Raw genomic sequence first — 27118 nt, 5'->3', positions numbered from 1 at the left:
TGGGTTGCCTCTTAGTTTTGTTGACTGTTTCTTTTGTTGTACAGAAAGTTTTCATCTTGATGAAGTCCCAAAAGTTCACTTTCACTTTTGTTTCCTTTGCTTTTGGAGACATGTCTTGAAAGAAGTTGCTGTGGCCAATGTTGAAGAGGTTACTGCCTATGTTCTCTTCTAGGATTTTGATAGATTCCTGCCTCATGTTGAGGTCTTTTATCCATTTTGAGTTTATCTTTGTGTATGGTGTGAGAGAATGGTTGAGTTTCATTCTTCTGCACATAGCTGTCCAATTTTCCCAGCACCATTTGTTGAAGAGACTTTTTTCCAGTGGATTTTTTTTCCTGCTTTGTCGAAGATTATTTAACCATAGAGTTGAGGGTCCATATCTGGGCTCTTCACTCTGTTCCACTGGTCTATGTGTCTGTTTTTGTGCCAGTACCATGCTGTCTTGGCGATCACAGATTTGTAATAAAGCTTGAAATCAGGGAATATGATGCCCCCAGCTTTGTTTTTCTTTTTGAACATTTCCTTAGTGATATGGGGTCATTTCTGGTTCCATACAAATTTTGGGATTGTTTGTTCTAGCACTTTGAGAAATGTCAGTGGAATTTTGATTGGGATGGCATTGAAATTATAGATTGCTCTAAGCAGTATAGACATTTTAACAATGTTTATTCTTCTGATCCATGAGCATGGAATGGTCTTCCATATTTTTGTGTCTTCTTCAATTTCTTTCATGAGTGTTCTGTAGTTCCTCAAGTACAGATCCTTTACCTCTTTGGTTAGGTTTATTCCCAGGTATCTTATGGTTCTTGGTGCTATAGTAAATGGAATCGATTCTCTAATTTCCCTTTCTGTATTTTCATTGTTAGTGTATAAGAAAGCAACTAATTTCTGTACATTGATTTTATATCCTGCTACATTACTGAATTGCTATAAGAGTTCTTGGGGGTGAAGTCTTTTGGGTTTTCCATATAAAGTATCATATCATCCGAGAAGAGAGAGAGTTTGACTTCTTTGCCAATTTGAATACATTTTATTTCTTTTTGTCTGATTGCTTTTGCTAGGACTTCTAGTACTATGTTAAACAACAGTGGCAAGAGTGGGCATCCTTGTTGTGCTCCTGATCTCATTGGGAAGGCTGTCAGTTTTTTTGCCATTGAGGATGATACTCACTGTGGGTTTTCATAGATAGATTTTATGAGTTTGAGGAATGTTCCCTCTATCCTTGTACTTTGAAGAGTTTTAATCAAGAACGAATGCTGTATCTCATCAAATGCTTTTTCTGCATCAATTGAGAGGACCCTGTGGTTCTTCTCTCTTCTCTTATTGATTTGTTCTATCACATTGATTGATTTGTGAATGTTGAACCACACTTGCATCCCATGGATAAATCCCACCTGGTCATGGTGGATAATCTTTTTAATGTACTGTTGGATCCTATTAGCTAGGATCTTGTTGAGAATCTTGGCATCCATATTCATCAGAGATATTGGTCTGAAATTCTCCTTTTCGGTGGGATCTTTGCCTGGCTTGGGGATCAGGGTAAAGCTGGCTTCATAAAAAAGAGTCTGGAAGTTTTCTTTCTGTTTCTATTTTTTGAAATAGCTTCAGGAGAATAGGTATTATTTATTCTTTAAATGGTTGGTAGAATTCCCCAGGGAATCTGTCAGGTCCTGGAGTCTTGTTTTTTTGGGAGGTTTTTGATCACTGCTTCAATCTCGTTACTAGATATTGGTCTATTCAGGTTGTCAATTTCTTTCTCTTTCAGTCTTGGAAGTTTATAGCTTTTCAGGGATACATCCACTTCTAGGTTGCTTAACTTATTGGCATATAACTGTTGATAATCATTTCTGATGGTTGTTTCTATTTCCTTGGTGTTAGTTGTGATCTCTCCCTTTTCATTCATAATTTTATTAATTTGGGTCCTCTCTCTTTTCTTTTGGATTAATTTGGCCAGTGGTTTATCAATCTTGTTGATTCTCTCAAAGAACCAACTTCTAGTTTTGTTGATGTGTTCTACCGTATCTCTAGTTTCTATCTCATTGATCTCTGCTCTAATCTTAATTATTTCCCTTCTTGTGTGGGGGGTTGGTTTAATTTGTTGTTGATTCTCTAGTACTTTAAGGTATAAAGACAGTTGGTGTATTCTGGATTTTTCAATTTTTTTGAGTGAGGTTTGGATGGCTATGTATTTCCTCCTTAGGACTGCCTTTGCTGTATCACATAGGTTTTGTACCAATGTGGCTTCATTCTCATTGGTTCCCATGAATTGGTTAAGTTCTTCTCTGATTTCCTGGTTGATCCAAACATTCTTGAGCAGGATGGTCTTTAGCTTCCAAGCGTTCGAATTCCTTCCAAACTTTTTCTTGTGATTGAATCCCAGTTTCAAAGCATTGTGGTCTGAGAATATACAGGGAATAATCTCAGTCTTTTGGTATAGGTTGAGTCATGATTTGTGACCCAGTATGTGATCTATTCTGGAGAAAATTCCATGTGTTCTCAAGAAGAATGAGTATTCTGTTATTTTAGGGTGGAATGTTATATATATATATCTATGAGGTACTTTTGGTCCAATGTGTCATTCAAAGCTCTAGTTTCTTTATTGATTTTCTACTTGGATGATCTATTACTGAGAGTGGCATGTTCAGATCTCCTACAACTAATGTATTCATATCAATATGACTCTTCATTTTGTTTAACAGTTGGTTTATGTAGTTGGCTGCTCCCATGTTGGGGGCACAAATATTTACAATTGTTAGATCTTCTTGGTGGATAGACCCTTTAAGGATGATTTAGTGTCCTTCTTTAAATCTGACTACACCCTTTAGCTTAAAATCTAATTTATCTAATATGAGAATCGTTACCCCAGCCTTCTTTTGAGGCCCATTTCATGTAAGATGCTTCTCCATCCCTTCACTTTCAGTCTGGATGTATCTTTAGGTTCAAAGTGTGTTTCTTGTAGACAGCATATGGACGGATCCTGTCGTTTTATCCAGTCTGCAACCCTGTGCCTTTTTATGGGAGCATTTAGGCCATTCATGCTGAGAGTTCAATTTCTCCTTGATTTAAGGAGGTGAAAATCTGATCCTAAGGTTTGTTGTTTCTCTACTGGCTGCTTCATGTGGTGGAGAAAAAGAGGGGAAACAAAGAATAAATGTTTTTGCCCATCATTTTTTACCTTTAGAGATAGTTAATAATCATAAAGAAATGTAGATTTTTAAAAAAATTTTATTTATTTATTTGACAGAGAAAGATCACAGGCAGAGAGGCAGGCAGAGAGAGAGGGAAGCAGGCTCCCTGCTGAGCAGAGAGCCCGATGCTGTGCTCGATCCCAGGACCTTGGGATCATGACCTGAGCCGAAGGCAGAGGCCTTAATCCACTGAGCTACCGAGGTGCCCCAAAAAATGTAGATTTTTAAAAATAATTTTATTTGTTTGTTGGATGTATAGTTGACATGCAGTATTAGTTTCATGTGTATGACATAATGATTAGACATTGATATACCTCATGAAATGCTTACTAAGCTAAATGCAGTTATCATCTGTCATCATTTGTCATCATGTATTATTGGCAATATTTCCTAGCCTATATTTTGCATACCTGCATACTTGTGACTTATTTATTTTCTAACTGGAAATTTGTACCTCTTAGTTCCCTTTACCCACTTCACCCATCCCTCTACCAATCTCCCCTATGACAACCACCAGTTTCTACTCTGTATCTATGAGTCTATTTCTATTTTGTTTTGTTTGTTCAATTATTGTTTTTTAGATTCCACATGGAAGTGAAATCATACAGTATTTATCTTTCTCTGTCGGACTTTTTTCACTTAGTGTAATACCATCTACGTTGATCTATGTGATTGCAAACGGCAAGATTTCATTCTTTTTTACAGCTGAGTAATAGTCCATTGTATATATATACCACATCTTCATCCATTCATCCATCCATGGATTCTTGTGTTACTTCCATATCTTGCTTTTGTAAATAAGGCTGCAATAAACATAGGCATGCATATATTTTTTTAAATTAGTGTTTTCACTTTCTTTGAGTAAATACTCACGAGTAGCATTACATGATCATATGGTATTTCTGTTTTTAATTTTCAAAGAAGCCTGTATACAATTTTCCACAGTAGGTGTATCAATTTACATTCCCACCAGCAATGCACAAGTGTTCCCTTTTCTTCCAATCCTTGTATGCATGTTTTTTCTTGTCTTTTTGAAACTAGCTGTTCTGACAGGAATGACATAATATCTCTTTGTGATTTTGATTTGCCTTCCCCTGATGATTAGTGAGGTTGGGCACCTTTTCATGTGTCTTTATGTCCTCTTTGGAAAACTGTCTGTTCAGGTTCTCTGTCCATTTCTTAATCAGATTGTTTGTCTTTTTGGCGTTCTGTTGTATATTTTGGATATTAATCCTTTCTCAAACATATCATTTGCAAATATCTTCTCCCATTCAATAGCTTCTCTTTTTGTTTTATTGGTAGTTTCCTTCACTGTGCAAAAGCTTTCTAGTTTGATGTAGTCCCATTTGTAGTCCCATTGTTAATTTGAAGTCTGGGAGTGTGATACCTCCAGTTTTGTTCTTCTTTCTCAAAACTGCTTTGGCTTTTTGGAATCTTTGGTAGTTCTACCCAAATTTTAGGATTTTCTGTTCTTGTTCTTGAAAAATAATATTGGTATTTTGATAGGGATTACATTGACTCTGTAGATTGTTTTGGGCAGTACAGATATTTTAATCACACCAATTCTTTCAGTCTATAAGCATGATGTATATTCCCATTTATTAGTGTTGTCTCTGGTTTCTTTCATCAATGTCCAATGGTTTTCAGAGTACAGGTATTTCACCTACTAGGTTAAATTTATTTCTAGGTATTTTATTCTTTTCGATACAATTGTAAATGCAATTGTTTTCTTAATTTGTCTTTCTGCTAGTCTGTTATTAGTGTAGAGAAATGTAACATATTTCTGAATATTAATTTTGTATATTGCAAATTTACTAAATGTGATTATTAATTCAAATAGTTTTTAGGTAGAGTCTTTAGGGTTTTCTATATAAGTATCATGTTATCTGCAAAAAGTGACAGTTTTACTTCTTTTGAAAGCATTTTATTCTTGTCTGATTGCTATGGCTAGTGGTGAGAGTGGGCATCCTTGTCTTGTTTCTAATGTTAGAGAAAAAGCTTTCAGCTTTTCACCATAGAGAATGACATTAGCTGTGGGTTTGTCATATGTGGTTTTTATTATGTTGAATTATGTTCCCTCAATACCCACTTTTAAGAGTTTTATCATGAATGGATGCTGAATTTTGTCAAATGTTTTTTCTCTATCTATTGAGATGATCATATGATTTCTTTTGGATGAACAAAATAAAACTTTATTTCTGCTTCAGTGGTTGTACAATAAGGGGCAGAGGGTAGAATGAGGAAAAGAATATCCTGGGATCACATTTTTCAGCACAAGCTTTGTAAGGGAAAAAAAAGAACGTATTTTCCTACATTGTACTCAGCACAGCAAAGCCCAGGCTATGAGGCCATTGTGCTTAATCCTTAGTGGAGGCCTCAGGCTTTGCAACTTAGCACATTCTCCAGGGCTCTGATTACCTGAGCAGCACTGAAGTTGTTCAAAGAGACATTCTTCTCTTGACCACATGCATTGTGGCTCCAGAACTTGCGCTGCACCTTGCGTATTAGGATGGGCAGGTCTGGGTTTTCCTTCTTCAGCTCCATATTGTGTTTCTCGGTAAACTCCCTGACACCCTGACTGCCAAGAAAGCACTGGCGAAGTGGATACCAATCTCTTGCAGGCCCAGCTTGGCCGGGATCCCTTGACTTGCCGCAACTACCAATATCTCTGCTGGGACCCAACCCCCGATCATATGATTTTTACCCTTTATTTTGATAATGTAATGTATCAAGTTGACTGTTTTGCAGATATTAAACCATCCTTGCATCTCTGGAATAAATTTCACTTGAATCATCCTTTTAATGTATGGCTGGATTTGATTTGCTGATATTTTCTTGAGATCTTTTGCATCTATGTTTATCAGAGATACTAGCCTGTAATTTTCTTTCTTCTTTCTCTTTCTTTCTTTCTTCTTCTTCTTCTTCTTCTTCTTCTTCTTCTTCTTCTTCTTCTTCTTCTTCTTTTTGGTAGTGTCTTTATCTGGCTTTGGTATCTGGGTAATGCTGGCCTTGTAGCATAAATTTGGAACTTTTCCTTCCTCTTCAATTTTTTGGAATAGTTTGGGAAGGATAGGTATTAACTCTTCTTTAAATGTTTGGTTGAATTCACCTGTTAAACTATCTGGTCCTAAACCTTTGTGTGTTTCTTGATTACTGGTTCAATTTCATTACTAGCAATTGGTTTGTTCAAAGTTTTTATTTCTTCCTAACTCAATCTTAAAAGATTATGTATTTATAAGAATTTATCATTTTGGGGCGTGGTGCCCGGCTGGTTCAGTCAGTTAAGTGTCCAACTCTTGATTCCAGCTCAGGTCATGATCTTGTATTCATGGGATCATGCCCCATGTTGGCTCTTCCTCAGCATGGAGTCTGCCTCAGATTCTCTGTCCCTCTCCCTCTCACTCATTCTCTATCTCATAGGTAAATTTAAAATAATAAATAAATAAATAAAATCTGAAGAAAAAAGAATTTATCCATTTTTTCCTAGGTGGTCCTCTTTGTTGGCATACAATTTTTCATACTAGTTTCTTATTATCTTTTATATTTCTGTGGTGTTGGTTGTGATTTCTCTTTCATTTCCGATTTTATTTATTTGAATTCTCCTTTTTTTTCTTGATGAGTGTGGCTAAAGAGTTATTGATATTGTTTATCTTTCCAAAGAAACAACTCTAGGTTTCATTGATCTTTTCTATTTTTTTTTCAGTCTCTATTTCATTTATTTCCACTCTGAACCTTATTGTTTCTTTTCTTCTACGAATTTGGAGCTTTGTTCTTCTTTTTCTAATTTCTTTAATTGTAAGGTTAGATTGTTTGAGATTTTCCCTTGTTTCTTGACATAAAGCCTGTATAACTATAAACTTTACTCTTTGATATATTTACTGTGTCTCAAAGCTTTTTTTTTTTTTTAAGAAATTTATTCATTTATTTGACAGAGAGACAGAGGTCACAAGTAGGCAGAAAGGCAGGCAGAGAGAGGGTGAGAAGCAGGCTCTGTGCCATGCAGAGAGCTCGATGAAGGCCTCAATCCCAGGACCCCAAGATCATGACCAGAGGCGAAAGCAGAAGCTTTAACCCACTGAGCCACCCAGGTGCCCATCTCAGAGCTTTTAAACATCATCAGTTGTCTTGAGGTATTTTTTAGTTTCCTCTTTGGTTTCTTTGTTGACCCATCAGTTGTTTAGTAGCATGTTATTTAGCTTCTGTGTGTGTGTGTGTTTTCTTTAGTTTTTTTTCTTGTAATTGATTTCTAGTTTTATACCATTGTGGTTGGAAAAGATGCATGATAGGATTACAGTCTTAAATTTATTGAAACTTGTTTTGTATCTTAACATGTGATCTATTCTGGAGAATGCTCTATGTGCACTTGGAAAGAATATATATTCTTCTGTTTTGGGATGAAATGCTCTGTGTATTTGTTAAGTCCACCTGGTCTAATGTGTCATTCGAAGCCACTGTTTCTTATTTTTTTATTTACTTAAGATTTTATTTATTTGAGAGAGAAAGAGCAAGCATGAGCAGGGGGAGGGGCAAAGGGAGAAGCCTAATTTGAGACTCAATTCCAGGACCCTGAGATCATGACCTGAGCTGAAGGCAGTCGCTTAACTAACTGAGCCACCCAGGTGCCCAAAGCCATTCTTTCCTTACTGATTTTCTGTATGAATGATCTATCCATTGATCTACATTCAGTAGTAGATTTAACTTAACATAAATAAATAAACCATTTTGAACAAAAGTGATTAGAGTGGACATCCTTGTCTTGTTCCTGATCTTAGGGGAAAACTCTCATTTTTTTCCCCTTTGAGTATAATGTTAGCTGTGGATTTTAAAGTCTACAACATTCTTGAAGGTAATCCTTTAACTTTGAGATAAAAACATTTCATAAAATGGAGCTTACTTTGTCTAGTATGACTTCCATCACAATTGGACAGCTCTGTTTATTTATGTTAAATCCACTCCAGAATGTAGGTTTGTGCTCTGGTCTTCTGAAACTTAAAGTCCTTTGTTTCTAAACAAAACTGATAACAGTTCTCATGCTATCTTTTTCTCAAGGTAAATATATCCAATTCCTACCTTTTTTTTTTTTTTTCTAACAAGATTCTCTGGAAGCACTCTAGTTCTCACATGTTTCTTTCTAAGTTGCTGCTATGTTAAAACTAGGAAAAATTAGTTCTATAAGGACTAGAAGTCCAGCAAGTCGTGGGAATACAAAATATATTTTCACACTTGATTTTTAAAATAATAACAGTGATAAAGGTAATAATAATAATATCAAAAATTTAATGATCCTTTTATTTATATCAGACATATGCTTAATGTTTTATAAGTATTACCTCATTTTATGCTCAACTCTGTGAGGTAGATGCTATTATTATCTATATTTTATAAATGAGAAGTTTGGACTGCTGAGATGTTTACAGATGAACTGCGATCACTATAATAGTGTATAATAAACTACCAAAAATCTTAGTGGTTGAAGACAATGTTAATTTATTATCACACATCTACAGGTTGTCTGGAGTTGGGCTGATCTTAGGTCAATCCCAAATGGATAGCTGGATATCCCACTGAAAGACTGGTTCAGGTAATTTTGCTCCATTATCCTCTCATTATTCTCCTGGGATGGAAGAGTTAGTCAAGGTGTGTTCTTCTTATGTCAGTGACACAGGTTCAAGAGGGAAAGAAGAAATGTGGGGTCTCTAAAGGCCTTGGCTTTGAACTTGGCACAGTTGTCACTTCCACATATCTCATGGGGCAAAGCAAGTCCTATAGCTAAGCTCAAAGTCAAAGGGGGAGGAAGAATACAAGTCCATAGTAAGGGTGTGCATGCCAGGGAGTGTGAGGAATTAGAATCACTGATTCAGTGTAGCACAAAAGGCTAAATAATATTTCTAAAGGCATATCTGTTGTAGGTAGCAGTTAGGGTTTAAATTTGGCTGAATGTAGCAGAAAACCTAAATAACAATGGCTTAATGAGGTAGAGGTTTATTTTCCCTGATGTAATGGGAAGTCCAGAGGTAGCTAGTCAAGAAGACTGCTACGGATGCTCTATAATATGGGAAGAGACCCAGGTTCCTTTGTGGATTTTTGTTCCACCCTCCTTATGGTGTGGTCCTCATCTCCTTGTTTACCATAAGGCTGGAATTTTAGCCAGTACATTCTCATTTCAAGCACAAAGAAAAGGGAAGGAGACAGACATAAAATGAATGGGGCTTTCTCTGACACCCTACCAGTGACTCACTTGTATTTCACTGGCCAGGTTCCTATCACATGCCACCACCCCTAGCTGAAAGGGGGATGAGATACCTTGTTCTTTTCTTTTCTTTTCTTTCCGGCACAGAACACTGTGATTCACAACGCAACTGCACAATCAGGTTTAGTAAGAAAGAAAAGAAAATTGATATTAAATGGGCAGTTAGCAGCATCAGACATATTCAGGAAATATTTGTGCCAGGATTTGCCTATTCATCTAAAATTATACTTAACATGATGACATTATTCTTAACATCTTAAAAATATTTAACATTCTAATTTATAAGTAATATATGCTCATGAAAGACATTTTGGCAGATATCTTAAACTATAAAGAAGGTTAACAGCCATGATCTCATTGCCTGGATATCACCGCTTAAAATTTTGCTGTTTCACTTTCTTTTTGGTTGTTTTACCTTGTGTATTTAGAATTTCCAGATTGGGCGCAGTCTCTACAAATAGTTAGCCCCTCCCCTCCATTATTTTTTTCTTCATTTTTTTTATAGATAGTATGTACTCATTATAGAAAATCTAGAAATACTAGAAACGTATAAAGACATAAAAACAATAACTTAGCCATACTCAAATAGTAAATAAAATCAAATGAATAATAACTTACCCTTACTCAGATCCAAATACTATTAATTATACTAGTAAATGATTAATACACTTTATATATATGTATATTACATATGCATATATATGAATATAATTGAGGTCATACTGGATATACCCTTTGCGTTTGGCTCTTAAAGTCATAAGACAAACTCTTAAGGTTTTTGTTCACATTATTTTTAATATCTGCCTAATATTTCCCTTTATCAACATTCCTTAAATATCAGGTGTTTAGATTTCTAATGTTTTGCTATTATGTATCTTGCTACTCCACACATCTATTTTTGCACAAGCTTCATCTACCTTGTAGGAAAATTTTCTAGAAGGAGAAAAATAACTTAAGATTCTTTTATACTACAACTTGTGCATTTTTGTGTTTATTCATTTCCTAGTAACCTGAGGATATCCTTAAGTAAGGTGTATTCTGTACAGTTCACACTTGAACACCATGGGTTTGAACTGTGCAGGTCCACTTATATTCGGATTCTTTTGATAAATATACTACAGCTCTGTAAAGGTATTTTCCTTATGATTTTCTTAATACTTTTTGCTCTAGCTTACTTTATTATAAGAATGTAGTATATAATATATACAACATGTGAGATGTGTTAATTGTTTGTTTATGCTATTGGTAAGCTTCTGGTTAACAGTAGGCTATTAGTAATTAAGTTTTGGGGGAGTCAAAGTTATGTACCATTTTTCCATGCGGGGGTAGGGGTTGGGGGTTGGGACAGGCAGGCAGGAGTCAGGGCATCTAACCCCCAGGATGTTCAAAGGTCAACTGTATTCCTCTGCTGTTTGAGAAAATTTACTGGCAGTAGCTGTTTTAAAAATAGAACTTTGTTGATACTGGTTTCTGGTGCAGGTTTAATCCCTTGTTACTTCAGGTCACTAGGTGGACCTAATGAACCTTACTGTTAAGGAATAAAACTTCTTTATCTCAACTCCAGTCAGGGTGTGGTCCTTATCGTGTACTTCCTGAATGTGCGGTTTTCTCTTCCAGCATCTTACACCATCTTGTTACAGACTTCTCGGAACGGGAGATGAAATTAAATAGTGATCCTTTTTGCTTTTTTTTTTTTTTTTAGTACAGTTTACTTTTTTAAATATTTTATTTATTTATTTGAGAGAGAGCCGCCCTCTGGAGAGCACAGGCAGGCGGAGCAGCAGGCACAGGAAGAGGGAGAAGCGTGGGGGAGGGGCAGGGAGTCCAATATAGATCCATCCCAGGACCGCAGCCGAAGGCAGACGCTTAGCCGACTGAGCCACCCAGGTGCCCCTTGCTTTTGTTTTTTAAAACAGGATACTTTTATATAAATTCCATTCAACAATACAACCTCTCGATTTTCCCATCCTCTCCAAACTGGCTCGTGCCTGCCCCTGGCTCCCTTTTAAAGACTATATAGGTTCCCACACTAGCAAATGTTAACCTTAAAAATAAAGCTGCCAGTTGGTTTACTAGCAAAAAAAAAAAAATTTTTTTTTAAGGAATACAGACAACTGCAATTTGGAACAAGAGAGTTACACAAAACCATAGGCAAATCCAACAAAGGAAAGGAACGTTACTTTGTTGAGAAGAAAGGGAAAGTTGGAAGGGGTTGTTTTCAATAAAAGTCCATTGGAGAAAAGGGAGAGTTCAGGAGGATGAAGGTTTCTCATTGGCGGAGTTGCAGGGGTAGCAATTTCTTACAGGCTACTATATATGTATTTCCCTGTTCAGGCCTGTAATTGATGATTCTTTCCTTTTGAGGATTCTTTTGTTGGGGTGTGTAATTGACAATTCTTCCTATAATTTAATGTGGAGTGGTAGGATCCTTCCAGGATCCCCTTCCAGCCTCCCAAGTCTGCTTTTAGTGAGGCTCCTCTTTATTAATTTTCTCACAAGTAAATATCATTAAGAAATCTTGTGTTTGACACCCTTAACCACTAACCGATAGTGAACCTGTCTTTCTCTACCTGGGGTTTGGGACCTTCCATTTTTTTGTTTGTTTCTGTTTTTTAAAAAATTCTTGCCCATCCTCTGGAGTTTGGGCCCAGCCACGCCTCCCCATGTTGGCCCCGCCCATGCCGGCCCCGCCCATTTCGTCCCCGCCCATTCCATCCCCAGCGTCCTATCTCCATGGTTACTGGGCCCACGCGGAAAACCGGCCGCCTGCCCCAAGGCGGCGCAAAGCCGGGCAGAGGGAAAGAATCGGATAGACTGGGCTCTAGCTCTCCAAGCTAAGGTGAGCCCACTCGGGGCTCTGCGCCCTTCAGCCCAAGGTGTACCGCGAGAGGAGGGAGCGTGGGGAGAAGGCAGAGCCCCCGTGGCTGGAGACCCCGTGCAGCCTCGGTTGAGACTTAACTGTCGGTCAGAATTCCTTTCTCGGCGCCCACACTGGGCGGAAACAGAGGTTGTTTCCGCCCAGGGGCGCCCAGGTCCGCAGATCGGACCTCCAACTCGCTGCTGGGCGCCGCTCGCACCGCAAAGGCCAGAAATCCGGAGAGGGGGAGAAGTGGAGTGGGGACCGAGGGGGAGAAGTGGAGTGGGGAAGGGTCCCCAGGGGAGTCAGTAGCGACCCCCTGCGCGGTGTCCGGCCGCGCTCGCGAACGCGCACACACGGACGCGCACCCGCGCGGCTAACACTGAGTACTTGTGGCAAGCTGCCGTTTTAAGCGCTTACTTTTTGCCACGCACTATTTTAACCACCAGGTATGTAGAACTCACTTAGGTCTTGGGACAACTCCGGGGAGAGGGAAGTAGTCATATTCAAATTTTCAGAGGGACCGGCTCACAGAGAGGGGAACAAAATACCCAGGGTCTCAGCTAGAAAATGATCAGGTCACCACGAATCCCAGGCAGTCTGGTTCTACTAGACAAAATGCCAGGTGCTACCTTATCTGAACGCTAATAATGCTGAGAGTTCGCTCTATCTACCCGGATTGCCTTTGTTATTCTCTACGCGCAGGGACTTCCTGTGCTCAGTTACTGATGCTTAGAAAGATGGGGAAACTATCATTAAGATGTACCACCCTTTACTGATTTGTAGTAAATGGATTTAATAATAACCAGTTCATCTTTCAAATTTTTCATATTTCACATAATATGCTTAATTATTATTATATTTTTCTTTTATGTTTTTAGTTAGAAATCCAGACTCCAACTTGGTTGTGCAGGAATGAGAATTTTGATAATCTCAGCAAGAATTCTTTTCCAAGAGCCCCATATTCCAAGAGTCCCATTAAATCTACCTCCCCAATATGGTTTAGTCATTACATTTTTAAAAAATTCATGATATAAATATGCTTTTGGTGACCACTATCATTTAAAATGTCAACCTAAAAACCAGAAACCACTTCAAGAGGCAAAGTGGTTATTTGCCATAAAAGGACTGCAGTTGGGAATGTACAGATTTAAGTAGAAACCCAAATAATGTATGTGCCAATTCAAGGAGGTGGACTCAGGGGTTTTATGGAAGAAAAAAGTTTAAGTAAGTTGTTTTTAAAAAGAGCTCATTGGTGCTGACAAGCAGGGCTAGATTTGTATTTCAGTTATTGGTCAGGTAAAGTACTCGCTAGTCAAAAAGTTCCCATTTATCATGCTTTTCAAACAGGATTATCTTGCTCTTGCTGACTTCTTGGAATGTTGGCAGTTTAGGTTAGTTCAAAGATTTAGAAAAAAGGACAATGCCCAGCTCTGTTTTAAAAATGGCTCTACTTGGGTCATTTTCACAAAATAGGAAATATTTCAGTCCCGATGTGAAGTCCTGGTTGCTCTTTCTGTCATCAACAAACTCCTTCATTTTAATAAATATAGAACGGTTTTTTAATTTTTCTAAATGCTAATAAATACTAATTAGTTAATAATAGTATGACTCTTTACAAATATAATGAGAAATCTAACAAGGAAAAAATCACATATAAATACAATTCTTTAACAAAAATCATTGTTTTATTTAGTCAGGATGCCTCCCACTCAGGCAGAAAGTGTTATAAAGAATATCATTCGAGAAATAGGACAAGAATGTGCAGGCCATGGAGAGATCATTTCTGAAACTCTGGCTGCTTTTGTGGTAAGAATGAATATCTTTTGAACTACTCCTTTATTAAAAAATAGGTTTAAGTGGTGCCCATCTCCCTCTTAAAATTTTGTGAAGCTTTCCCAAATGTAATTCAGTTGAAAACATATTGAGACGGTTGGACAAATTAGTGAAAAATATTTTTTCTATGAAGCATGTCATTCTAGATTTATAGAGACTGATTTAGAAGATCTTGATTTGTTTTAGAAGTATCGACAATGTTGTTGTAACATGTATTTTTGTTCACTGCTGTAAAAATTACTCACTGCCTTGGTGTCTCTATTCTTGCTTTTGGTTTAACAGTACATAATAAAAATATGATAAAATATTCAAATAGTTTCCCAATTTAAAATCTAGTCACTGCTTTCAATTTATTTCTCCATATAATTTTTTGAACACCATAATCAAATTTGATGGTTATTGCTTCCTTCAACCTCTAATGAAGGTGCTGATGAATTGGATAATAAGAAAATCAGCTGAACAGTCGACCCCTGAGTAATCAGGAGACAGTTTAAAAAATGGAAACAAACTAGTTTCATAATTATGTGAAATAAAATTATTTAATAGGTTCTTTCCTATTCTTAGGTGAAAGCTGTTGTCTTAGACCCAAGTAATGGCTTTAACATGGATAGACCCCTCGTGAAAAGTGATGTACAGAAACTTGTTAAGGTGATTATACAACAATTCTCAAATTTTAAATTATTTATTTGCAATTCTAAATACAATATTTGTATGAGCCATTATTGCCTTCAGCCTCATGATAGAAAACCCTACGAACCAGTAGTGCAGGCAAATGTGAGATTTATTGTTTCTCATAAAGCCTAGAGATGCATAAGTGGTTTTTCTTGGCTTCCTGGGTCACCTTTGTGCATACAACTCTCTTCTCATGGTTATGAGACAGCTACTCCACCTCTCCATAGGTATGAGGGGAAAGAACATAGGGCAAAATGTGCGTGCCAGTTGGGTCTGTCACTTTCTATTCAGAAAGTAATAGCTTTCTCAGAAGTTTTCTCATCTCCTTAGGTTTATGGATCAGAATGATACTGCAAGCAGGCCTGGGACATTGATTTCTTTTTCTTTTTTTAGCTGAACAAATCTTTTCCCCAGTCCAGATTGGGGCTGTTCTTAAGGAAGGATGGGTATGGATACTGGCAGGGAGCAGTGTCTGCCCCCGTAGTTTCAAGACATCTTTTTTTTTTTAAGACATCTTGTTATTAATCTAATGTTACATTGAGAACATTAACTGACTCGTCGTATGCTATAAAATTACATAGCACTAAATTAAGACTCAGATAATTACTGATTCAATGTCATTTGTGTTTTTCAATTCTAAAGGAAACACTGAAGCCACAGCCAATAATTCAGTAAGAAATCAAGGATTTGCATCTGAAAACCAGTTTTAAGAACCAAAAAAGGCAGGAATTTTAGACGACATTGGTATTTTCACTTTTTTTTTTCCCCGAAGATTTCAATTATTTATTTGAGAGAGAGCATGAGCAAGGAGAAGAGCGGAGGGACGAGTGCCCAACACAGGACTTGATCCTAGGACCCTGAGATCATGACCTGAGCTGGAAGTCAGAGGTTTAACCGGGAGACTGCTTCTCCCTCGCCCCTCCACCCTGCTTCTGCTCTGTCGCTCTCTCTCAAATAAATAAATAAAATCTTTTAAAAAAAAATAATGTGGACGAACTAATTTTTTATTTGTAAAGTCTGTGTTTAGAACAGTCCTTGTGCACGGGCTCCATAAAGGCACAGTGTCCAGGCCTCGCTCTTGCGTTCCATCATCCGCTCCAGGAATCGCCGGGTTGGTGCTCAGGGAGGTGCATTGAGCTGTAGATACAAAGCCTAAGGGGTGAGACGGGAAAGGGAGGGGAGGAGAGGAAAGAAAAGAAAAATTCAGGTTGTTCTAATCTGAAGGGACACAGCGGAGAAGTGGAATGAGCCTGCTACGTGGGAGGAAAAGTGGGAGAGAACAAGACCAGAGGACGGCTGTTCGAAATAGAAGGCTGAGCTAGAGAAGTTTTGTGAGCAGAAGAACAGCTTTTCATAAAATGCACGTAACCCTCTGAATCAGCAAAGAAGTGTTGTTCAAGGCTCAAATGTAGTGAGGAGCTCTAGGTGAGCTCTAGACAGGAGGGTAAGCTTCCTGGAGCACTTACCCACCACATTCAGGTGGCCTAGACTAACCAAGTTTCCTACCTTTGGCTAGGCTGCTAGCCACCTGCATCTGGTGATCTGACTGATCTCGGGGAAGTAACTTATTACTCAGTCAATGTTGTCTGTTGGGTAAACTATGAAGCATGAAGTCCTCAAAGAGAAATAATAATAAAAGGGATTATTGGTGGATAAATAACAGAAACCATTGCTTTGATGTTTCTCTTAATTTTTTTTTTGAAAAATAACTTTAGAAAATACTTCTGGTATTTCAGAAAATATAACTAGAAACATTCATGGGTATTCTCTTCTAGCTTTGTGTGTCTCGGCTGTTGGATAGTAAAAATCCATCCCTGGACACCATTAAGATGCAAGTCTACTTTGATATGAATTATACAAGTCGAGGTAACATCTATCTACCCATTTTGATACCCTTTTTGAAAGATTCCTATTGTGTTTCAGGGAATAAAGGCTTTACTTTGTTAACAATGAACAATTTAATTTTTTAATCTGTCTTTTGAAATTTTTTTCCAACTTTGAAGAATACAGTAAAGGTGGAAATGCTAAATGAGAAAACATCAATGGTTTTTTTGAGTGTTCAAAGTAAATTCTAATTACTATGCCTATGATAGTTATGTTTCCAAGTCTACTATGTTTTAAATGTTATATCACTAATAATTACAATAATTAGAAATTAAAACAACCAGCTGATTGAAGTAAAAATTTTCTAACTTGTTGATTTTTTTTGGTTTTGGTTTATATTATTATTTTATAATGCTTACCTAAATTAGATAACTATACCAGAATGAAAAGAATGATGGAAAGTTTCAGATTAGAACATATTTCCTTAGGTAAATAGTTTAATACATACATCAAAGACACTGTGGCAACAAGAGGAAAAGGAAAATAAATTCCTCTATGGCCTATAGACAGCCTTGGCCCCACTGTAATGCAATCATTACTAACCATTTGGTGATTTTGGTTGTCCTTTTTTCCCTCCATGTACTGAACTTCCAGTTATGCTCCATACATACATTCCATGTCTTGCTTTTTTGCTTAATACTAATGAGATGTTAAGGTGGTAAGCAATCATGGAATTGATGAAATTGTAATTTAGATTTTTAAAATTTGCATAAAGTTCTCAGCTGCCTTTGTTGTAAGAGTATAGGTGTGAATGGTGCATGGTTGATACGTGAATTATTGCCCTTGAAATAGTAAAATGGGGTGTCTTACTGAATTAGCTGCAAGAATTGTACTGCTGGTAGATTGTGGCTCCTGCCACACCTACGGCCAGACCTCGTCGTATCACAGGCAGAGGGGAGAGGGAAACAGTTCTTGATGCCACGTCATATCACCAATAATGTTATTCAAAGGAAATTTACCTAGAACTAAAATAAAAATACCCATAATTGAACAGGAAGATTTACACTACATACATGTGTATTTCTACTGTGTGTGCTTGCATATAGCATACCACTTGTGCTTACATGGAACGTTATGTGTAAATATCTGTATACTATGTATATTTTTATTGTATGTGTTTGTAATACATATATTATAAATTGCTCTCTAAACTTTCTGCTTCATTAGGAGGTTTCAGCCTTTTTAGATATAACTGTTTGGTTCGTATGTTGAAAGTCTTGGGTACTTTGACAAAGTATGCCATTTAAAGGGCCTCAACCAGTCTTTCCTACTAGATTGTTGCCTTGGTGTTCCTTGCTGGCCACTGGGTGTTTTTTATTTTGATTAGTACACCTTAAGAAAATACTTGTCTTTGTGTCATAGAATTGCCATACCCAAGACATTTTCTTCTCTGGTCCTACTTTCTTATGTGAGGTTTGTAAATCAAATATATGGAACATTGTCTTTTGCCAAATTTAGAGGAATTTCTTGAAGAACACCACCGAGTCTTGGAGTCTAGGTTAGGCTCCGTCATGAGAGAAATTACAGATAACAGAGCATGTGCCAGAGAAGAATTGGAAAGCCTCTACCGAAAGATTGTCAGCTATGTGTTACTGCGCTCCGGGCTGGGATCTCCTACCGATATCAAGATTGTCAGAGAGGCAACGGGTAAAAAAACCTAGATAATTTCCATTCCACGTGTAAAGTGTGAACATTGTGTCTTATAAAAGATGTTAAATTCAAAGTATTGAAGACCGAGGTTCCCTTTTTATCTGGAAAAAAAAAATCAGCACAAGTAAGAGGTTAGAACTTAGGTTCCTTTTCCACCATGTATTAGCTCTAAAACCCAAGCAGCAACTGTGGAAGATGTGTGTTGTTAGTTTTCTTAGAGCTGCACGTATCCAGGGACCCATCACTCCTTATAAGAGAAACACTGACAATGGGATTAAGAGTACCAGGCCAGGGGCACCTGGATGGCTTAGTGGATTAAACCTCTGCCTTCAGCTCAGGTCATGATCTCATGATCTCAGGGTCCAGGGATCAAACCCCACGTCAGGCTCCCTGCTCAGGCTCTCTGCTCACCAGGGAGCCTGTCCCCCCTGTGCCCCCTCTCCCCCAACCTGCCTCTCTGCCTACTTGTGATCTCTCATTCTCTCTGTGAAATACATACATACATACATACATACATATCTTTAAGAGTGCCAGGCCGGCTGGGGAATGGGGACCCCTGGAAAGGGAGATTTCGTATTGATGAAAGGAGTCGTGTCTGTCACCTAAAACAGATGATGGAAAGGGACACTGTTGCATTCTCAGGAAGTATTTGCCCACTTTATTAATTTAAGGTAAGGAATAGGCAAGATTTCTAGCCTTTTAATGGCTTTCCTCCACAATTATTTTAAAACAGTGATTTTTCTCCTCAGAATCCTAATTAGAAAACTTGTTTTAATGCCCGTCGTCAAAACATTACTGATGGGTGCTTAATTATTGAAAAGAGACCCAAGGCAGTGGCGTTATTTTCCGTAGCCCAGCTTTGATATGTGATAAATATTGCTATGTATTCTGTAACATATCAACATTTTAAATTGTTGTATCAACAATTTAAAGGATCAGGTAAGTAGCTCTATAAAGACACCTCTTTAAACTTTCTGCTGAAAGCAACCTGTGATTCAAGTTCTGGTGTCTTTATTCTACCATTTTGTTGTGCTTTTTGTGGTTTGTTTCAGCTGCCCTGCAGAGCATTTTTCCTCAGGCTGAGCTTGGGACATTTCTAACACTTTCTAAGAAGGACAAAGAACGCCAGCTGAAAGAATTCACCATGATTGTTACAGGGATTCGCTTATTTAACCGAGACTGTGGAAAGGGAGGAGAAGGCATTGATGACTGTAGGTATATCATTAGGTTACGTCTGCTGGTTATGTAGGTTTAAAATCTAACTTGCACAGTGAGGAAAATAATGCACAGTATTTCACTGGCATTCTTAGATTTAATGTATGCAGGGTCTCTAAATTAAATTAAAACAATTTTTTTTTTTTTTTTAGAGAGGGAGAGAGAGTGCATTTGAGCAGGGGGAGGGGCAGAGGGAGAGGGAGAGGGAGCGAATCCTAAACAGGCTCCACACTCAGCATAGAGCCCAACGTGGGATTCAAGCACATGACCCCGAGATCATGACCTGAGCTGAGGTCAAGAGTTGGACGCTTAACCGACTGAGTGGCCCAGGTGCCCCTCAGGTATGCTGTTTTGACTCTACCTTAGGTCCAGTTACTGTTCATAATGGATAGTAATTTTTAATTCTGTGGGGCAAGGCTTGCAGAATTATAGCACCAGGAAAGTAGTGTGGGAGAATGCATCAGTGGAAGGAATGAGGGGCCTGCTGAAGGCCAGCCCCTCCGGTTCGCCGGGCTCTGTGTTCTTTATTCGAAGCCAAATAACCAAAAGGGAGTAAAACTCAGTGATCTAAAAATAAAAATCAGGGGCGCCTTGGTGGCTCAGTTGGTTAAAGCCTCTGCCTTTGGCTCAGGTCGTGATCTCAGGGTCCTGGGAGTGAGTCCTGCATCGGGCTCTCTGCTCGGGAGGAAGCCTGCTTCCTCCTCTCTCTCTGTCTACCTCTGCCTACTTGTGATTAAATAAATAAATAAAATCTTTAAAAATAAAAATCACCCAGAGAAGAGAAGAGTGGTCGATGCAGCTAATGGAATGGAAATGTTCAAGAGGAGATATTTGCAAATCTGCAAATGCAGGAGCATTTACTGTGCTGTTCTATACTTAATGCATTCATCATCTATGAGTTTGAAAGCACTCATGAAGTATTTGATCAGGGGCTCAGGAGAAGGGACTTCCTTACGTAGGCCCACTGATAAGGTGTTAACGTCTGTTACTAGATCACTTATCTAGTATAATAGGGTCAGTTTTTCTATTTTTAAAACAGTTCTAGAAAGTCAAGTTCCCATTCTTTACAATGTTCCCTATCTTGCTAGACTATTCTATTATTTTTCAGTATCCTGATCACAAAATACATCTTTTCTACAGACCCAAGGTCAGTAGCGGATAATACCAAAGCCTATCTGTTCTTTATATTCTTCTGTATTTTAGTGGCAAAAGCTGATCCTGCTAACTTTTGGTTATCATTCTGACAATAGCTTTTGTTCAGACAGGTGTTCCTCCCCCCGTCGCCCCCCACAATTCTTTCCTTCATGGTGTGGGAAGAAACACATGAAATACATGTCTTGTTATTATTTATTTGGTTGAGGAGAAAAAAAAAACGAACTCAATGTAATGCTCAAGTTATGATCACTTTCTAGGCTTCTTTTTGTAGATTCTTTCACATCTCTTGATTTCCTTTTAAAACCAGTGCCGGCCATTCTGCGAGAAGCAATCCCAACCACCACGCAGCACATCGACTGCCAACTTCAGACTGCCCAGGACCAGGCATACCGCTACACGGCCATCCTCGAGAAGGCGGCCAGCAACCCACTCCTGAGCATGGAGCTTCAGCCGTCCATGTTAAAAGAAGCACTGTACAATGTGCGGCAGTATGAGATCTTCCTTCAGATCATTCTGGTGAGTGAATGTCAGGATTTGGCCTTTTCCATACATGGCAACCATTTTACAGCAGAATCAGGTCATTGCTAAAGGAGGTAGCCTTCATAACTGCTCAGTTTATAATGCATCTGTAGGGCCAGGAACAGACATAGAAATGGGGAAGTAGGATTATTTTAGTGGAAAATGCTGGTAGGAATTGATTTCTAGTTGTGATTTTCTTCGGTGCCCAGTGGAATGACTGCTCGCATGCTGGGGTTAAGCAGTTGTGTGTATGTGTCTAAGTAATACTGCATCGTTTTCACACAGAGCAAGTGTCTAATGTATTTTGGGGCTGATAGTTGGCACCCAAATAATTTTTATGTAATTATTTGTTGTTGTAAAAGTTGGTGGAAAAGAATTTTATTGCTGATATTTTTAGATCTAAGGAGCAAGCCAAACAGTATCCCCAAATAGTTGGAGAATTTGATAAAGTGATGATTTTTAAACTTTTTAAAAAAGTGGCGGAGCACTTTCTTTCAGATGGAAACTTGCACAGAATCCCAAAAATACAAAACAGGTATCTGGATGAAAGGATTGAAGGACCTTTTCATCAAGGAACAACCCCATTCCACCCTAGGGTTCTAGGGGACACAGTCTGTTAACTACCTCTTGGCAGCAAGCTCTGTTCCTATCAGTCAACGTTTTTGTTCTTTGGTGTTTCATTTGTTTGTTTGTTTGTTTGTTTTTAGTTTATTGAGGTGTAATTGACACACTGTAAGATATTCAAAGTATACATCGTGATGATTTGATGTGTGTCTACCTTGTGAAAGCAACTTCTCCCATCAAGTTAATTAACACATTCATCTCACTGGTCACTGTTTACCTTTACACAACGTCTACCTTCCAGTAACTGTGAGACTCAGGGTCAGTGGACTGATTTTATATGAGTGAATACTAATGTCTTGAAGGATAGAGCAGGATGTGTTTTCAACTTGTATCTTTATGACTTGTTACTGCTTCTGGATGCACTTGATCTGCCTCCTTCCCTTCACCGTAAAGAATAGAAAGATAAAAATCCAGGTGACATGACTTTATGGCAACAAACTAGGAGGTGGTCTTCACAGGTGTCCCACTATCTAGTTGTCTTCAAAAATGAGGACCCTAGATCAGCTGTTCTAAACCAAATCATTCTTTTGGACAAGTGATCCTCTACCACTGAGTTGTGGCCATCAGCCTTGTATAACTAGTCAGATACTAAGAGGATTTTACAGTCAGTTTTTTAAAAAAAGATCTTATTCATTTATTTGAGAGAGAGAAAGAGACAGATAGTGAGAGAGAACAAGCGGGGATGTAGGCTCCCTGCTGAGTGGGCAGCCTGATGCGGGGCTTAATCTCAGGACCCTGGGATCAGGACCTAAGCCAAGGGCAGATGCTTAACCGACTGAGCCACCCAGGTGCCCAAGGATTTTACAATCAGTTTATCTTGAAGTGCATGCAGATCCACAGGAGTACGAGTCTCACATTTACTTTGTCATCTGTATTGGGAAGGGATATCAGAAAAAGGAATCTTTGGAGACCGTCACTCATAACATAAGGATGTTAAATCATATTGTCTCAGAGCTTTCAATCATGGGGCATATTCAGCTAACTTCCAGTCTGAAGTCTCATTGGCGTTCTCATTCTCAGTTAGAGGGACAGTGAGTAGACGGTATAAGTGACAAGTGTGGGCTCTGCAACCAGAATGCACGGGTCCTCTTTCTGACTTTGCCGCTTACTAAATCTGTGCCCTTGATGAAATCGCGTAACTTCTCTGTGTCTTGGTTTCCACATCTGTAAAATGGGGTTATTGATAGTCGACACTATCTAAGTAAGGTAGACCAGTTTCTGGCACGTAGTTAAGGGCTCAATAAATTGTTGATCATGCTGATGTTGATAATGGTTGTTAATGCCACCAGCATCATCGTGAGGGCTTTAGCAGAGCAGCTCTGATTTTATCTCTGTAGGGGTACGAACTGGAGAGCTCTTATTTTTCTAGACAGTGTCTCATTTCTAAGCCCTTTGCTGCTTATACTATTGAGAAAGTCGTTTCTGATCTCTCCACTCTTCATGACTATTTCTTGCTAACATCATTCAGGGTCAGAATGAGTTCTCTTCATCGTCTGACTCTTTTTGGCTTAATCAGTGTTTCTTCTGTGTTTTTTTTAAATACCCAATTTTCTCCCATCAATCCACCTTACAGTTAAGGTTACAGTTACAGGATGGATGTTGGTTTAATCAGTATTATCTCTAGGTTATAAATCAGTATTATCTAGGTTATTAATCAGTATCATCTCTAGGTTATAAAATATGTCAGTTTATGTTGAGCTGAGAATTTTTCATGTCTGTGAATATTCTTTTTTTTAAAGTCACATTATTTGAACAAATATATTAATATAGCTTTTTGAAGGGTTGACTTTGATTTAAAAGTTTTCTTTTGCCAATACTACATGCAGCTTATGTAAACATTTTTTAAAAATTTAATTATGGCCTGTGTAGGGTAGTTAGTTATTTTATTTTCTTTCAATTAGGACTTTGCTGCAGTAAACAAATTCAGATATTGTGAAAGAGAAGAGGGAGGGGGGATCAGTCTTGTTGACTTAGCTGAGAGAACAGAATTCCATCCTCTGTGGGCTTTTAAAGTGCAAGGCAAAGACAGAAAAAAACGCTTATTGTGATGGTGCAAGTAAATGCTGTATTTGCCACATAACATTTCTTAAAACCTGTAAGTCAAGACTTTTGTAGACTTCTCCCTAAGCTTTGTCTGCAGGGCCTATTCACAGAATAGACAACCCCGGACTTTCTTGTTTTTTTTTCTGATAATGCAAGTAAAAAAAAAAAAAAATCAGGTGGAATGGTACTTGTTTTAGACTTGAAATTGTCCGTGGAACAAAGTATCAGAAATTTATCAATTAAAAGGGAACGGGGAAGGACCATGGTGGCATGACATGCTTTTTTTCCTCAAGCATTTTTTTTTTTTACCACATTATAAAAAAATTTTTTTTATGAGAAAGTTTTTTTAAAAAAGTGATAGCATTCCTAGAGGACTAATTTCATTCTTATTATTGTTATTATTATTTTTTACAAACTATCTCATTAGAAATATGTGTTAGGATGTTGTCAATTTCATGGTGGCAGATGTAAGTTTTTCAAAATACAAATTTTATCTTTGGCAACAAAAGCCGTTGTTTCCCTGAAGTGACAGACTCATTTCATTTTCTTTCAAGAAAACATCTGCCAAATTTCTAAGGCTCAAAAGTCAGAGTTTGTTGGTCATTTGCTCTTTGAAGTAAAAATGATGTTCTGCTGGGGGAAAAATGCTGGTTTGGCTCAAAATTCAGTCCCTCAAGAGAACTATGCATTTTAATATGCAGCAGAAGTGTTTTATATGTACTTTCATCTCATCACACTGATTATTAAAAAGCTTGTACTTAGGATCAAGATTTAATAAAATTAATACTTTTACTGAATCATCAAAGATATTCTTAAGTGAAACTGGCTTTTTTATTGAGGTGTCATTGACACATAACATATTGGTTTCAGTTGTACAACGTACTGATTCAGTATATGCATATATATGCATATATAAGAATGCAAAAACATTCTTCACCACACAGTTACAAAATTTTTTGTGTGTGATAAGAACTCTTAAGATTTACTCTTTTAGCAATTTTCAAACATACAATGCAGAATTATTAACTGTAGTCACCATCCTGTTATGTTAGATCCCCAGGACCTATTTATCTTATAACTAGAAGTTTGTACATTTTCACCCCTGTCACCCATTTCACCTACCCCCACCTCATGCCTATGGGAACTACCAGTCTGTTTTCTATATTTATCAGATTGGATTTTTTTCTTATTTTTAGTTTTTTAGATCCCACATATAAGAAGGATCATTCAATATTTATCTTTCTCTGACTTATTTCACTTAGCATAATACCCTCAAGGTCTATCCATGTTGTGACAAGTGGCAGTGTTTCCTTCTTTTTTATGGCTGAATAACATTCCATAATATGGGTGTATATCATATATATATATATATATATATATATATATATGATATACACCCATATATTTCAACACCTAGTTGTGAATGAGTTCTTTTTTTTTTAATTTTTAAATTTTTTATTAACATGTAATGTATTTTTAGCCCCAGGGGTACAGGTCTGTGAATCGCCAGGTTTATACACTTCACAACAAAAAACTCACCATAGCACATACCTTCCCCAATGTCCATAACCCAACCACCCTCTCCTTACCCGCCTTCCCCCGGCAACCCTCAGTTTGTTTTGTGAGATTAAGAGTCTCTTATGGTTTGTCTCCTCCCGATCCCATCTTGTTTCATTTATTCCATTCCTACCCACCAAGCCCCCCACATTGCCTCTCAACTTCCTCATATCAGGGAGATCATATGATAATTGTCTTTCTCTGATTGACTTACTTTGCTAAGCATAATACCCTCTAGTTCCATCCACATCGTCGCAATTGCCAAGATTTCATTTCTTTTGATGGCTGCATAGTATTCCATTGTGTATATATACCACTTCTTCTTTATCCATTCATCTGTTGATGGACAACTAGGTTCCTTCCATAGTTTGGTTATTGTGGACATTGCTGCTATAAATATTGGAATACAGGTGTCCCTTTGGATCACTTCATTTGTATCTTTGGGGTAAATACCCAGTAGTGTGATTTCTGGGTCATAGGGTAGCTCTATTTTCAACTTTTTGAGGAACCTCCATGCTGTTTTCCAGAGTGGTTGCACCAGCTTGCATTCCCACCAACAGTGTAGGAGGGTTCCCCTTTCTCCACATCCTCACCAGCATCTGTCATTCCCTGACTTGTTAATTTTAGCCATTCTGACTGGTGTGAGGTGGTATCTCATTGTGGTTTTGATTTGTATTTCCCTGATGCCGAGTGATGTGGAGCCCTTTTTCATGTGTCTGTTGGCCATTTGGATGTCTTCTTTGCAGAAATGTCTGTTCATGTCCTCTGCCCATTTCTTGATTGGATTATTTGTTCTTTGGGTGTTGAGTTTGATAAGTTCTTTATAGATTTTGGATACTAACCCTTTATCTGATATGTTGTTTGCAAATATCTTCTCCCAGTGAATGAGTTCTTGATAAATGTAAACACAATGATTGTTTTAGGTCATTATCAGGAAAAGTAAAAAACAAAAACAAAAACAAAAACAAAGAAAACTTCCTTGTGCTTCCTCTCTGAGTACCTGAAAACATAGCTCAGGGGCACCTGGTTGGCTCAGTGGGTTAAGCCTCTGCCTTCAGCTCAGGTCATGATCTCAGCGTCCTGGGATGGAGCCCGGCATGGGGCTCTCTGCTCAGCAGGGAGCCTGCTTCCCCCTCTTTCTCTGCCTGCCTCTCTGCCTACTTGTGATCTCTGTCTGTCAAATAATTCTGTTTTGTTTTTTTTTTTTTTTAAAAGAAAGAAAGAAAACATAGCTCCAGGGAGGAATTACCTTCAGTTATAGGCTTAAAGAAGTTATGTGTTGAATGTAATTTTACTTTGAAGAGCTTATGCAGATTTATTTGTTTCTTGTTGCTGTTGCACAAATCTAAAGAGACTTTAAGGGCACCATTTTCATATTTGATTTCTAAAACAAAACTAACAAAGAAGGGGAAAAACTCAATGGGGTAGATGAGAAATTTATTAGATGGGATAGACAGAATTACATGGAGCCTGAAGCAAGGGGAAGGGAGATGCTTAAAGAGTAAGTTTGGGTAAAATTAAAACAGGATGCATGTTACATTGGTGAATAAAAAATTTTGTTAGTTGAAATACAATAATATTTGATATTTTTATGAAGTAATTACTTGTCATTTAAAAATAATCTAGTAAAGCATGCGGTTTGACTACAAGTGTCTGAATATTCAAATG

At 37.8% G+C, this 27118-nt stretch overlaps 1 protein-coding gene across 1 annotated transcript in view; it reads left to right on the top strand.

Annotated features, from left to right (window-relative positions):
• Positions 1 to 13996: 13996 nt before the first annotated feature.
• The window catches only part of CFAP206 (cilia and flagella associated protein 206), a gene marked incomplete at its 5' end in the record, with an annotated part of 31875 nt that continues 18753 nt past the window's right edge, over positions 13997 to 27118 (top strand). Inside the window, 6 exons of the mRNA XM_080806081.1 lie at positions 13997 to 14104; positions 14696 to 14779; positions 16579 to 16669; positions 18146 to 18334; positions 19390 to 19548; positions 21015 to 21223. Coding sequence (XP_080662207.1) covers positions 13997 to 14104; positions 14696 to 14779; positions 16579 to 16669; positions 18146 to 18334; positions 19390 to 19548; positions 21015 to 21223 — 840 coding nt within the window. The remainder of the gene's footprint in view (positions 14105 to 14695; positions 14780 to 16578; positions 16670 to 18145; positions 18335 to 19389; positions 19549 to 21014; positions 21224 to 27118) is intronic.

This window comes from Martes martes (assembly GCF_963455335.1).
Source record: "Martes martes genome assembly, chromosome: 6".
NCBI lineage: Eukaryota > Metazoa > Chordata > Mammalia > Carnivora > Mustelidae > Martes > Martes martes.
This window is presented reverse-complemented; position numbering and strand designations above follow the sequence as displayed.